Below are 15,794 nucleotides of genomic sequence, written 5' to 3' on the forward strand. Positions count from 1 at the left end.
AAAAGTTAGAACAATTTTGTATAGTGGAAAATGGAAATGGGCGTGGCTCTGTTGGAAAAATGTGTTGTCACACTTTATCAAACCACACCCACCCAGTCTTGATCAAGATTATCTGAGTTTCTGAGTGTTAAAGGAGGTATTTGTAAGTTTTTCTATCACTACTTTGCAATGTTAGCATTAACAGCTGTTTACTTACCAGTCAAGAAGACAGGTTGCAAGTTTGGCATTAAACTTCATTCCTTTACTTGCCGAGAGCTGTCTCAAGCAGCGGAAAGCAATATCATTGTTTTACCTGTAGTTGTACCACTTCTTCTCTTCTACTGAGGCTAGCATGCTAACCAGCTAGCCCCAGCACAGTTGGCTTGTCTCATCACTTTTCGATAGCAACTCAGTGGAGCATCTAGCCTGTCCTGAAGAAGTAGCACTGCCCAGAGGTCGTCTTCTAACCTCTTGTATTATGAACACAATGATGGCTGAAGTTCATCACCATCACCTGCTCCAAGCAAGAAAGCACATTCTGCTGAGAGAAAACCTACATATAGCCCCTTTAATGACTAATCACACTTTTTGACTGCAGCCATGTTGGCTTAGCCTATTAAAAAGTGATGGAAATAAACAAAAAATCTATAAGATAAATACATAAATAAATGATAAACACAAAAATGATTTTGTATATAAATAATTAACCATTCAAATTAGAGAACAGAAACAGGTCCCCATGTCTTTTCTCACTATGTAACTGACTAGACCTTGTGATTTCACCTTCTGGTAGATATTTGAGATAGCTGTTAGTAAGCCAAACTAAACTAAATGTAAAGCATTAACAGGTATGTGAGTGTGGGAGCATTGGGTGTGGTGCTGAAGGGACAGCGCCCTTCATTGTTGGACTGGGTGTGACTTTGGGGAACTCTCCATGGTGCTGATCGCCTCTTGACCTCAAACCTCTGCCAGAAACGCCCTGCAGAGACACACACACTCACAACATGTTTAAGTTATTAGATGACACAGCTTTTAAACTCATTGGCAGGCATATCACTGTACCCTGATGCATTAGAGCTCTAGAGAACAAGTCTCTACTTTGGACAAGAAAGGACCGATCATTTCCGGACAGTCAGATCTGATACGCTCCTGGCACCGCCAGTCTCTGAACGGGTTCACACAGGCTACAGGTAATCCCCTCATTGGGAAACAGCCTATTGGATCTTTATTTTGACAGAGCTAGGCTGTAGGTCTCTTCCTCCTATGCTCACTTATAACTCGCACCAGGATATTGGCTGTAGGCTAGAAGCTAATTTAGACTCATGAGTAAGCAATTCAAAACTGTTTGCTCATCATAGACTACAGGGAAACAGGATTTTCTCATATCTTAGACCTGATATCAGACAATATCACGTAGATTTATTGTGCATTCTCTCTCTCTACGGTGGGAGTGTTTTCATGCAGCATTAGCCTCACAGATTTTTGTTGCGCTTTTGTCACAGTGCGACCACCTGCGCTTGAAAACCGGCAAAGGCGGTGGCTGTCCAGGCGTGCGGAGCTGAAAAAAAGAAAAAAACAAAACAAGGAGCTGAGACTCTGAGCATCTGTGCAGCTACACCCCGAGAAACCTCACAGCTCCCCCGCCTGCTATAGGCATGTCGACCACCGGGGAAGTGCCAGCCTTCTTCAAGAGCATGGGCTCTGACAGCCCCGCCAGGCCGAGGCAGAAATTCTGTGGCATGTTCTGCCCGGTGGAAGGCTCCTCGGACAGCAAGACGCTGGACTTTGATGCGCTCTCGGCGTGCAGGGGCAGGAGCGACCGGCGAGTCATTGACCGGCAGACCGACATCTCCCAGCCGAGGAAGGTGGAGATAAGGGAGAGCACGGGGAAGGAAGCTCTACAGAACCTGGATGATAAAAGGGTAATTTTCGTGTATTTTTGCATGCTTATTGCGTATGTTTTCTACATCTCTTCCTCGTTCTCTCTGTGTGTGTCTTTCTGTCAGTCTCTCCATCTCTAATTTCTGTCATCTAACATTCAGATCTTTGCACAAACCTGCGCCATTTTCATCTAAAAATGTTTCAATTGCAGCCTCGGCCACTCATTTGAGTTTGTTTAAGCTTACAGCCTGTGTATGCCAGCCAACTTGCTCTGACTACATTTCCCAGAAAGCTCTGTGATGTAACAGAGTGGATGGAGGGCCCACCATGCAGAGCTGCCAGAGGGAGTGGCTCCTGTTAGTTAGAGCTTATAGTGTTGATTTTTCCCTCTTTCTGCTGCACTGTACAGTTGGCTATGTGCTGCATATGTGACCATGAACTGCTGAATTGTCCTTGAGCAAAGCAGTAAACACCTGCTAACTCTGCTTTAATGAGAAAAATCTGCAAAATGGTGAATGTGTGATCCACCCCTGCCTGGTTATTAATGACAAACATGTGAACACACAGGGTTGGAAGCTTACATGATGTGATTCATGGCTGCAGCATTGTCGTGCTTTTGCATTTATGAACTGAGGGTGTGGAGCTGATGCACAGGAGATGGCAGCTCTGACTTGCATGACTTGCAGGAAAATCTTTCAACTTTTCTCCTGCTGGTTCACGTTATTATCCAGGTTTTACGATTGGGTGGTGAACCGTGGCACTAAACAGTATTAGCACTTCCTTTACTTAATATTGAAGCACTCAGGATGCTGTTAAAAGCTTTGGGTAGTGGTGTTGGGCCCTGCTATCATGTTACATATTGATTGGAAGCATTAGCCACACAATCCACTCCTTACTCTCTTATCTCCTTTGTCTATTTAAGTTTTACATGTATACGAGTTCACTCTCCTATTCTCTGATACATAAGGAATTAACCGATCTGTTCCTGCATATCAATAATAAAAGAGATAGAATTAAATGATGGGATGTTTAAATGCTAGCTGACATCTCAGGACCATGCTTGATAAATTAGCTTGATTAGCAGACTGCAGTGGTGGAAAGTAACTAAGTACATTTACTCAAGTACTGTACAATTTTCAACTATTTGTAATTAAACATCTGCTCCACTACAATAAAAAACATTGCAGATTCATGTTAATAAAACAAAATACAGTCAGCAATAAATTAGGATGTTTTAAGATAAGACTTATTGCATTATTAGTTACACTTCAACTCATTAATGAATCAGTTATTAGAATACAGTAACACAGCATACTTAACTCTGCACAATTAATACTTTTATTTTTGGTACTTTAAGTATATTTTCATGCTAAAACTTTTGTACTCTTATGCAAGTAAAATATTCAGTGCATGACATTTTAGTTTTTTTACTCCAATCTCTTGCCCTATACAAACCTGTACAGCATTTCTAAAGGTCCCTTAAAGCCAGACTTTGTCTTTTCCAAAAAAGGAGAGAAAATTCAGGTATTTTAAAAGAAGACATAAGAAATAAAATGCAGCCTTTGTCAAGCCAGGGTTTAATTTTCAGGGTTTTGCAGTTGCAGCTATGACCAAGTAACCAGGCCACTGTTATGCAATGTTTTAGCATATCACAGATAAACATTTCAATGTTTTTTAATCACAGAAGTAAAAGAAAAGTAAGTAAAAGAGACTAGACTCACAATTGCAGTTGCATAATCTGCTATTGGAGCAAAGATCGAGCCCATTAAGCATTAGGATATTGAACTTCATTCACTCTGCAGTTAACTCCTCTCAGTCTGATTTCATTCTGTCTCTTGTGAGCAGAACTGGGGCATCCATCTTGTTATTTAACAAAAACTAAATATCAAAAAGGCTTCTTATATCTGGCCTCTGCAGCATTTATAGAACCGTTTCCATCATAGCAACTCAGTTTGATTTAATATTCATTTAAAAAATCTTGAAACTGTGGTCTTCTCCATATACTGTCTTCCCTGATCCCAGCAAGTGTCACTTATTGTTTCTTTGGGACACTTTAACTCACCAGTATCCGAAGTGAATCAAGGAAATGGATGAAACAAGTTAAGAGAGTTGGACACAGATGAGATGATCTCAGCCTGTGCTCTGATTAGCTCTGGTAAAATTCAGATTTTGAGAGACAGCAGATATTAAAGTGACTACAGAGTTAAGATGGCTGCTGGGTGTTTCTCGGTTTGTTCAGCCGGTGCGCTCCTGCCTTCACTAATCCAAGGAGAGCAATTGATGGCATTAGTGGCTCTCTCCTGTCAATGGAGCAGGGCGAGGCTCTGCGCATGCTCCGTGAGGTTCTTTTATGGGGAAGAGGCTCACGAGTGGTCCCTCCCTCCCCTCTTGTCTGACTCCGTCTGGGAAGGAAAGGTTTGGTGCATCGGCGGAGACCGGGAGGCTGCCAGGACGCGATCCGGAGTTGAGAGATAGTTTGATTCTTTACGTTTGTGGCCTCCCAAAGATCAGCTGCGACCTTCATCATCATCATCACCACCCTCGTCGTTTCAACCAGCAGTAATCCGCACATCCCGTTGCATTGATAGCGGTCCACGGCGCAGCGCGAGACGAACCACCGGTGAAGATGTCTGGCTATCAGGGCAAGAAGAACATCCCCCGCATCACAGTGAGTGTTGGGATGTTTTAATGTTGAAGTAACTGAGAGTTAAACCCGGTCTGGTGTCCGGTGTCGGCTCGTGTGGGCCTGTGGGTGTGGGTGCAGGATGTCACCGGGGCGGCATGGTTCCCTGCGCCGCTGCCGCTCCTCGAACAAATCTGAGCCGGAGGATATGACCGCACGAGTTGCTTTCTTAAATGCATTTTGCAGATGCACAGCGGTTTTATTGTGAAATCCGCTTCACGGGGACTGAATGCACGTTAGGATCGATAAATCACTGAGGCCCCTCGATGGTGTGGTGGGGCTGAAAAATGTGATTTTTTTGCAGCATCTTTGCGACAAGTGCTCATCTCCAAATAAACCGAGCTACTAGTTCAGCTTTTTGTTTGCTGTTGCAGATTCCCATTCAGTCCACCATTCCTTTGTCCGTAGTATGCATGACTGTAGAGATTTCACGCCGGTGGTCTTTGTTAGGCGGTGTGTCTAGTGGCCGGGTATCACTGCACACCAACTGGTGGGGGCAAATACCTCCCCGCATCCGCTCTAACGCTCAGTACCCGGCTGGATTTCCTTTTTCCAAGCTCTCCTTTTACTTTGAAAAAAAAACAAGCTTCGATTTATTGGATTTTATTTTTAGAGGTGCAGAAGCATTTCAGGTCACTTAAACTGTGTCAGTGTGGGGCAGATTGTTTCCCTGAATTCATAGCGGAGCTGCAGGGATGGTGGTGGTGGTGGTGGTGGTTCAATGGAAAGTAGAGAATAGGGAGGGGAAGGGAGGGGAAGGGAGCCAGGGAAAGGGAGGGGACAGTGGGTCCCATTTCCTTCCATGTCTCTCTCTCAGCTGTGTAATGAAGGGAAGATGCATGTAGGCAGAGCTGATGAGGAAGGAGGTCACTGTCTTGTCAGTAAAGTGAAATAATTGGGTTGAGATGTCCAGAGTGGCTCTGACTGCAGATAGATACATGAGGTGGAGCTGTGTGGTGCTTTCTGCAGATCTCAAACATTTGTTTTATGTCTTACTTTAGGCTTTCAATGTGACATGATAAATGCTCGGTCCAGATAAAAATATACATTGTTAAATTAATCATTGGCTTATACTCATCATATAAAGGGGTCTGCTGAAGACTGGCCCAGGGACCCAAAGGGTCAGGTCACTCTTAGGCCAGAACCTCATGTGTGAAGTGACTGATGTTAACATTTGAGTCAGCTCAGTCAAACTGGCTTCTGAGAAACATCTTCACTGTGATGAGGTCATGACAAAGAAGCTGTCACCAGGACATTAGTGTGGTGTGGGTGGGGTTGGCTGGTAGGTGTACAGGATGGAGGGCCTTTTAGGCATCTGTGCCCCGGGCCCATCAGGGAGGACCTAAACCTCCATCCATCCTGCACTGAGGTGACCCACACACACGTCTTTACTGTGCATTAGTGCTGAAAGAATTGGTCGATTAATTGATTAGTAGATTGATAAAAAATTAACTGACAACAATTTTGATAACTGGTTAATTGTTTAAGATGCTTGCTTACGTGAAAATTCCAAACATTTTAGTTGCAGCTTTTCAAATGTGCTGCTTTTCTCAGTTTTATATCTCAGTAATCTGAATATTTTTAGATTTAAGGTGTGTTGGTTAAACACAACAAGTAATGTGCAGTTGTTACTCTGGGCTCAGAGAACCTGTCCACTTTTTTGGCACATCAAAGACCGAACAACTAATTAGCTGGTCAGAACATAATCAACAGATGAATCAATAGTGGAAATAGTCATTAGCTGCAGCCTTATTATGTATGTTGCTATAGGAGAGGAAATGCTGAAATACAGCACTGAGATTTGTGTCTTGTTTCTGGCAGAAGGAAACTAAACAGAAACAGTGCAGTTTCATGTTATGTTAAATTAAGGTTTTAATACAACACACTCTGTTGCATATTTCACATGTTTATAAGGACAAAGGATGATAAAGTCATATGATAATTGCATACTCATTTGAAACATATTTTGGACTGTGCTGATATCATGGTGTCACTGGTGACAACAGGCAGCGTCTCAGGTGAATTATTTCCCTCTGAACTCTCGAGAGAGCTCGAGATGCAGCAGCCAGTTGGTGGAGAGATCAGAGGATTAGTAGGAGTTGTAGTCCCAACAGTGATTAAGACCTAAATGGATAGACTGCCTATTCTTGAACAAGTGCATGGAAGAAAAAGCAGGTCAGAGACACAATTTAGCTCTCTTGAAAACTGATTTTCTTCCTTAAGAGTTCTATATACTGTCTATATACTGTTTTCTCACAGAATCTCAGTCGTGCAGTCGTGCACAATCATACCAGAGAGGAGCGTGATCAATGTGTTGCATGAGACTGTAGCTGCTGAGTGTTTTTTTGGTCAGAATTTCATTTCAGCTGGTCCAGGGTCTTGACCCTGTGAGCTTCAGGTTGCAAATCTACTTCAGTCCCTGCTGGGCTGCTTCACAGAGCAGGAGTCAGTGTGAGGAGTGAATGTGTTTGTTAAACCAAACAGAAGGTGGAGAGGAAATGAATGAGGTCAAATTGAATAAAAACTAATTAGCACTGACAAAGGAACTCTTTGTGTTCCGTGCCTTCCTACTGTATATGGACCAAATTGCGAGTTTAGATTTAATGTAATGCAGAAACAACCCATCCTAATCTCTCCCCATTTGACAAGGGTGGACTGTGATGTCCAATACAACATTAGGGCCAACTTGGTTTGTCTTGGCCAGATGGAGTCGGGTCAGCTGCACAGGCAGGGACGTACTTAAGGCAGCTCTCATCAAATATGAATGAACCTCCCTGAGTTCACCACCTGGGATCAGAGCTTCACTGTGACTCATAGAATTTCTCAAAATTTCTGATTCATACAACTAAATCAGAGCAGAGATCAAAGAAGTGGGCAAGTAGGCCTGCAACTAATTTAACTTACAGTTTAATTAATTATTTTACATGAAACTGATTCATGGTTTAATGTCAAAAACAGTCCATCTCAATCTTTTAGACTTGTCATCTTCAAGTTGCTTATTTTGTCTGACAAACAGTCCAAAACCCCAAAATATTCAATTTGCAGTTTAAGAGCTAAAATAATTACTCAAATAATCATTTAACTGATCAACAATTTCGATCACTGATTAGTCATTTCAGCCTTTCATCAAGTAAAAAGCCAAATGTTCTCTGGCTCTAGCTTTTCAAATGCAAATGTGCTGTTTCAATTTGTTTTCTATCATTGTAAATTGAATCTCTTTGTTTTTTGGCCTTATGAGTGAACAAAATAAGCAATTTGAAGGCTTCATGTTAGACTCCAGAAACATGTGATTGGGATTTGGAACCAGCGAATGTTTGGGTTTTTTGCTGGATGAAAATGCCAAATATTTAATGGATTGTCAAAATTGTTGTCAAATAAGTTTCTCTCCATCAGTGAATTAGGGAGCCATGTTATTTATCCTCCTACCAAAAGCAGTTTGTCTTCACTTTGTTTGCAACAAGAACAAAACTGATTTTTTAGTAAAACAAAGGCAGAGTGTTCAAAGTTAAAGGAAGGTAAAAATAGACAGAGGCTATAATAAGACTGTCCTGGATTAAAGTCTATGTGACTACAATCCTCAGAGGATGAGAGATCATTAGGTAGTCTGCTAGTATACCTGTAGTACAGTAGTTGTCCCCAGTGGCAGCTCAGTGTGTGTACTTACTGTTAAGGTCACTTCTGCCTGTTCATGCTGTTATCTCACAGTGCACAGCGGCCCGGCGTGCTGTCTGTTCACACATCACACACAGCGTGCTAGTGTCCAAATCACCCACCCACCGACTCAGCCTTGTGTTTTTTTCACGCTTCGGTATCATCCCGAATTCCCAGACTCATAAAGCCAGAAGACAGAGGAAATATGCAGTGTGTGTGTGTTTGTAGAGAAAGTGAACTTTACTCATTAATCAGCACCTAAACAAAAGGGAATACTGTTGAGTAAAGTCTGTAACAGGAGCGTAGTGCCTCCAGCTGCACTGTGTCCTCCACAGTCTGCAGGGGGAGGTCAGTGAGTCTCAGACAGTATTAAAATTAATATTCAAAAGTCAGACAGAGAAGTTAAGTGATTTTTTTTATAGTCAGAGAGAGAGAGAGAGTTTAATGGATTTTTCCCAGTAAATGACAGAGTTAAAGGGAATGTTTCAGTTGTAGAGAACAGAGAATTACAGAAGTTTAAATTAAAGTAGTCAGGTAAGGAATGTAAGAGCAGTTTTAATAATCAAAAAGAATTGGGTAGGGAAAAAACATTTAGAAAAAGAACATTTTAGACAATTACTCAGTCAAAGAGAGAATTGATATCAAATGGTCTGATACAGAAACTTAATCTCTCAGCTTATACTATGCAGACAAACAAAGGTTTGTGTTCACACACACCACAAACTTTTATCTAATGCTGTGGAAGAGATGCCAAAATTTCCAAAGACCCCAAAAATATCAGGCTGACCTTTGGGGGAAATGATGCTCATTTAGAAAATTTGCAGCCATAAAAATGCGTGATCTTGAGGTTGAATATTTCACTCTGTAAACCTTGTTAAGTTTGATGAAGAGCTGGAACAAGCTGACATAGTATATATATGTACCAAACAGCCAAATAGTGTGAATTAAGATACTCTGTTCAGATCATTAAGGGGAAGTATGTGGGAAAAAAACAGTGTTTTAAGGGGTTGAGGGAATTTTTAACTGTCAACAAGATCATTTAAGGGACTTTTAAAGAGGAAATTTGGGTGAAATTTAAATGATTATTTAAGTCAGTATTTCAGTCAAAGAGAGTAAGTCTTTCATTGCTAAAGAGAGAATATTTTTGTTTCCAGTTTGTTCTGTATTTTTCCAACCAGGGTGTTAAGTTAGATATTATCTCTGTGGGAATCTGCTTAATTCCTGTTTGGCTAGTTATTTTGTTTTGAAAGTGCAAGTGTACCGTTTTATATCTTAAAAAAAGAAAAAAAAGGGAACATGTGTTTTTACAGCAGCTGTCTGAACATGTACGGAGATGATTTTGGTAGCAGGCTGGTTTTTGAATAATCCAGGACCCACATAAATCATAGTGCTGAATGTCTGACCTGGCAGCATTCTCCACCTGACTTCACAAATGTTCCCAGGATATTTTCCATTTGGACAACAACACACTGCGTTGCTGAGTTACGTCTAACACTGGCAGACGTTTTCATAGCACCCGAGCTGATTTTGTTCTGATTTCATGAAACTGTCTGAGTCACCAGGCGTCTCTTTTCTTCTGAGTGTTTTAGTTTTCACCTGTAGCTCTGTGGCTTTGTTTATACATGTTTTTAACAATGATAGTTTACAGGAGTCATTTGATACAACAGATTGATCTGACTGACTGTAACAGAGGAATAATCAGTATCCCCAGGCTCCATTATCAGCAGTATCTTTCTTTCATGCTAAGCAACCTTCAGCATTAGCACTAATGCTATAAAGAGATTTATTTAAAATTGCTATAATCAATATTCTTATACTAACAATGGGTCAAATGACTGTGTATAATGTGAAAGGCATTGCTCGTTATGATGTTCCCACAGAAAATTAGTCTGAAGTTCTATGTAGTATTTTAGTGTTTTTTAGCTCGTTGTTTTGACTTGTTGTTTTGGTTTAGTTTTAGAGCCCAGGAGGAGACCTACCCAGCACCAAACAACAGAAAATTAGCAACTAGGTAGTGAACATGGTGGTGCACTTAGCAACTTTGTCACACCAAACCAGGGCTTAAAGGAGAATAGACTACGGTTGCTTCATATTTGCTGGATGTGTAAATGTGTGTGGATGTGTGTTTACAGTTTATTGTGCTGCCCCCAGGTGGCCAAAAAAATCTGTTCATTCATTTTAAGGACTAAACTGAAACTGACATTATTTCATTAAAAAACAGATCTGAGATGCAAGTTAAGCCAGTTAGCTTGCTAACCCGGCTAGCATTGGAGCACACTTTATTCTATTGCTCTGATATGAAACCAATTCATTCAACATTTTTCCTCGAGGTCATGCAGACTTCCCCACAGTTTTAGAAGAACCAGAATGATGAGGGAGGTTGAGATTGAGCATTGAGCAGAGTTATTCTTCCAACAGAATAATTAATGAAGGAACCACTGAGCAAGTTGTTTGAAAACATTACGCTCACCAAACTGCACTCTACTGCCACAACATATACGGTACATTAGCACAGTCAAGCTTAGTACTCTGGAATGAAAACACTGCTCTATAGCAACGGTGATCCCATTGAGCTTTGTCCACGTCCTGTTTGTGAGGCTGTAAGAGGTTCCCATGATGAAAAGGTCACTGTCATGTTTGGCAGTGATCCAGTACAATCAGACACACTCTCCAACCCCTGTGAGCTCCAAAACAATTAGATGATTATACTGTACAAGTCTGGATCTGAGGCAAGTAATTGTTCTAATTTTCCAAATTTTTTAAAGTGCTCTGCAGCTGAAACGAAGAAACTGAACCTTTTAAGACAAAAAGCACCTTTTCAGTGGGATTTTTCAAAATAATCTGCCTCTCCCTCACTGATTAACTCCCAGATCCAGCCTTACTTTAGGGATAAAAAATGAGTAATTGTTTCTGAAAAGATAATTTTGCCTCTCAGTCTTGGCCCACACGACTTTGAGTCTGTGTGAAAATATGAGTGTCGACTTGAGAACCATAGTCTGTTGGCGAACTCCAGCAAGTAATGTGATAATGACAGTCATGATGAGGCACATGATGTAACGGCATATTTCAAAGCAGTTGTTGGGATGAAAGCAGGCCAGCAGTGGGCTGGAGCGAGGCCAGTCGCTCCACCAGAGCAGTCTGCGCCGCATAGATCGAAGATTACCACATGATCTATTTGCATTAGTTCCATCAGCGCTGTCAGAGCATCGCCACACCTTGCAGATGACAACTGCAAAGCATTTTCCAGACCGGCTGCAGTCAGCTGAAGTCCTCAAGTGTGTGTGTGTGTGTGCGTGTGTGTGTACTGCAAGATTGTCTACAGCATGCATATATAAAGAGCAGTTTCTCTCCAAACACAAGAAGGACAAGGCTTTATGAGATACATATGTCCTGAATGTATTCTCTGCAGCTGTTGTAAGTTAAGATTGAAAATATAAAAAAATCTCGGGATCTGTAAAGTTAGAAAGAAGTGAACTTACCAGTTCTCTGTAGCCCCCTCCTCATCTGGTTGAGGCTAGCAGGCTAAGGCTCCGTTAGCCGCTACTAGCATAACACACCTGAATCTCTGACTGGACTATTGGCAGTTGAATTGGGTTGTGGGTAATGTAGGCACTAGATTTTGACAAGGAAGAAGAAAAGAAAAAGACAATTACTCCTGACAGAAAAAGCAGGGCATCCTTACATATGAAAAGGTGGCACCAGCAGACCACAAGGAGCATGTTTTAGAAAAATCTGATAAATGAAACAGATGTCATATGTTGGCCTTCTTATATACATCATGTACCAAAAAATAAATTCCACCTGCTCCTGGTTGTCCAGCAATAAAAATGTATTTTGTTCTACATCAGCGCCCAAATTATTGAAACAGGAGTCTTGAAATCTAAAGAAGTAATATTTTAAAGAGCTGAGTCCTGCAATGCAGAGTTGTATATGAGCTGGTTCAGATGCAGGGCGGGGCTCTGACTGGGAGACTTTGCAGAGCGGCAGTTGTGCTCTGGGCCAGAGCTGCTGGCCGGGCAGCGGCTCAAACAGAGCAGCCTTTGTTAGCCGGGGATGCTGGAGTCCTTGTGACCAGAGCTGCCACTCCCTTTTTGGACAGAGGTCCCAAGCTGCTGGGGTGACTCGAGGGAGGGACAGGGGGTTGAGGGGCTCAGGGTGGGAGGCTGTTGAGGTGGTAGACCCCCCACCCGCTTCCCCTCTTTCTCCCCTGCTCAGAGACAAGTGGCACAGCAGCAGCAGGCATTGATGATTGATTACACAGTCTGCGCTCTGGTTGGTCGTCTCTTATGTCCGTTACTGCTACGGCTCAGACACATGAAGAGGACAGAGGGGTGTGTGTGGAGGCGGGCTGCTGTCTTTATTGTTGTACCACTGAATTCCTCCCCTAATTTTGTTAAAGCTCATGGTTATTTACATTTTAATAGCAACTGCTGAACTGCACTGCTAAACCGAACTGCTATGGTTACTAACAAAAACACTCCACAACCATTTTCTCAGTATTTAATTATAGGTAACTCATTTTTTGTAACTTTGTTTTTAGAGGGTCATCCTCTTTAGACGAGTAAAAGATTTAAAATGAAAAGACATTTCCTTTATAAATCACTCAAAGATGTTGCTCCCCAAACACAGACCCAATATCAGAAACAAGTGTGGGAAAAATATCTAAAAACACAGTGTGGGAAAAATATCTACAGACAGAAAATTACTGAGTCAGTTTGTCTTTATAGTGTTGCCAAGGGTATGTGAAAAAGTTCAATATGAGATATATTCAGTCTGATAAAGTCAGTGCTGTTAACTTCACATGAATTGTGTGTAAAGTGTTATATAAAGTTGAGTTGAATTGAATTAGTAAATGTAATTTCAAATAGGTCAAAATACAAAAGATGCTTTATTAGTGACATTTTTATTCATGTATAAAATGTATTATCATAGGAAGAAGAGAAAATAAATCCCTTTTCAGTTGTGGTAACCTAAGTCAAAGTCAAGTACATGCTTTTTGTGTTTGCTTCCTTGACCCACTACTACCACCTCCTCTTATTTCACATACAGTATTGTTTGTCACAGAGAATTTAAGCAGGCAACAAAGGGTATGAATGCAGTGAAAAATGGGGGAGAGATGCTTTAATTTGTTCTAACCATAGTCAGTTGTTATTGAAATGCTTCACAGTTTGCATTTTTCTAAGTTTTTGTAAACTTGTTAAGTGTATCCTAGTGTACATTTGTAACTGGTTTGCTTCATCCTTGCCTTGTATGTTTTGGCACTGCCCTAAATTAACCAGTTTTCTGACATTTTCCATGAAGCTACCTCCATCAGCACGCTAACTTAGCTTAGCACAAAGACTGGAAACAGTGAGAAACACATGTGTAAAAAATCTCCTCTTGTCTGTAGGCAGATTTTGTAATCATAAGAAAGAGCCAGGCTCGCTGTTTCACCCTGTTTCCAGTCTTTATGCTAAGCTACATTAGCCAGCTTCTGGCATTAGCTTCATACTTTGTGAACAAATACGAGAGTGCGATCAATCATTTATGCTTCAACTAAGACTTAAACTCTGATGCCTGTTCAGTGAATTTAAAAAGGAGATGATTTTTAAGAAGGCCACGGGTGGATGGCGGGGTCAATCAGACACTGTGGCTGTATAAGAATGTGTGTGATTACACTGTCCACCTCTATCTTAATGCACTCAGACTGTTTTCATTCCAGACTCCTCCTCAGATCAACCCGTGTTTCTACTGTATCTCCTCTTACTCCTTTCCTCTCCTCTCGCTGCATTTCTAAATCCCTCTCTCTAATTCCCTCATGACATTATAAACAGAGTCATTGTTAAAACATCCACACACAAATCTGGTACTCATCCAAATATCACAGCTCTCTGTGTCATTGCCTGACCCCCACCCCCCACCCCACCCCACAAGTATCATTGAGTAGTCTGTCTTAAGTGTGTGTACAGTGTGTTTATGGATATCTGTATGTGTGCAGAAGAAGAAAGCCAGTATCAGTTGAAAGACATTGCACAGCCATGTGTTCCTTATCAGAATGCATCCTAAAAAGGCCAAGCAGAGACTGCTGTGTAAATTGGACAAGTTTTGGATATTTATGTTTCATTGGGAGCAACAATCCACTCCTTTATGTGACATTTCCCAAAATGTCTCTCATCAAATGCACTTAATCCCACATCCAATCGAGCCAAATCGGATACTCACCCTCATAAGCGTATTTTTACAGGCGTCTATAAAATCCCAGGGCAGTCTGTATGTGTTCAGATGTGCTGCGTCTGGTTCCCACAGCTTTTCCTGATGAAATATTTGCTATGTTAAAATGTGGTCAAATGTGCAGCGACTCATCATCTTTATTGTCTTCCAGAGTGACCGTCTCCTGATCAAAGGAGCGAAGATCGTCAATGATGACCAGTCCTTCTGTGCTGACATCTATATGGAGGATGGAGTCATCAAGTGAGTTTACTAGTTTTTCTTTAAGCTGCTAACAACTGAATAAAAACCCTTCTTTTATTGTGTTTATAAAGTTATAATTTGTCCATGTGTCTCAGTACAGTACAAAGTACTGTAAATAATTACACAAGCAATCAGGCGAAGAAGACCACAAAATATGGAGGTGGACAATCTCACTTCAGGCTCTGTTTAGTAGCTCTTGTGGCACTTTTAGTCTTATGAGATAGTCTCTCTGAGTGGAATAAGTTTGTCCAGAGATGTAAATGTCTGAATTTCCATTTTCTGGCCACTTTAATGCCACATTTGCTCACTAAATGGGCCTTGAGATTCGTTTTGGAGAGGTGGTTCTTCATACATCTTTCAGCAGAGTGCAGCTGAATAAGGAGCTGCACAGAACAAGGACAGTGAATGTCCAAGGGGAAAAAAAGGGGCTGGAGCACATTTGATTTGCAGCCTTTAATGGGGCAAGCAGAGCAACGTTTTTGACACTACTGTGTCTTCATCAGAGTCAAAATGGACGCAAGGCAAGCACATATATTGTCAGCCTAGAGTAGTACACATTTGTCATTGGTTAAACAGGATTTAAAATCTGTTGTATAATGGATCCAAGATTGGGAGTTGCCTTAATCGGTGTCCAAGTGCCCCACCCCAGTGTCTCAACAGAAACAAAAGAACACACATATATCTTAAACTGCATCGATCAAGTCCAGTCAGTTAGAGGAAACATAATAAATTCTGTTCCTCGTTCAAGCCAAAAGGCTCAGTGAAGACACAGTAGTGTCAGAGCATTGGCCTGTTTGAACTATCAAAGGCTGCAAATCAGTCAACAAAATGTGAAAAAACTCTCAACAAAACACTGCTGTAGCAATCAGTACAACCCAATTATACATTACGCCTACCCTTCTTAAAATACACAACCAGTAATCTTTGGCATCCAAAGTATCATCGGCCAGAAAATTACAAGTTCCCTCCCATACTAATGCACTAATAAACACACCTCTCTGAACACACATTTTAATATTTGTTCATTAACAAACAAACAAACAAACAAAAACATACCCATTCCTCTCTGGTTTTGGATACATTCATTTTATTATATTTTTAACTGCCTGAAATGGGGAGCTTTTTCTAGTTGTTTTAATGGATCATAATA

General features: G+C 41.2%; 1 protein-coding gene across 2 annotated transcripts in view; it reads left to right on the plus strand.

Annotated features, from left to right (window-relative positions):
- The first annotated feature begins 1,050 nt into the window (after window positions 1-1,050).
- The window catches only part of dpysl2b (dihydropyrimidinase like 2b), a 30,216-nt gene continuing 15,472 nt past the window's right edge, over window positions 1,051-15,794 (plus strand). Inside the window, exons 1-3 of one of the 2 annotated variants that reach the window (XM_018677749.2) lie at window positions 1,051-1,169; window positions 1,482-1,901; window positions 14,556-14,644. In XM_018677749.2, coding sequence (XP_018533265.1) covers window positions 1,635-1,901; window positions 14,556-14,644 — 356 coding nt within the window. In that variant the 5' untranslated portion in view covers window positions 1,051-1,169; window positions 1,482-1,634. Of the gene's footprint in view, window positions 1,170-1,481; window positions 1,902-3,407; window positions 4,529-14,555; window positions 14,645-15,794 lie in introns of those variants that run through there. The other variant, XM_018677751.2, reaches the window with a different exon arrangement.

This window comes from Lates calcarifer, linkage group LG9 (assembly GCF_001640805.2).
Source record: "Lates calcarifer isolate ASB-BC8 linkage group LG9, TLL_Latcal_v3, whole genome shotgun sequence".
NCBI lineage: Eukaryota > Metazoa > Chordata > Actinopteri > Centropomidae > Lates > Lates calcarifer.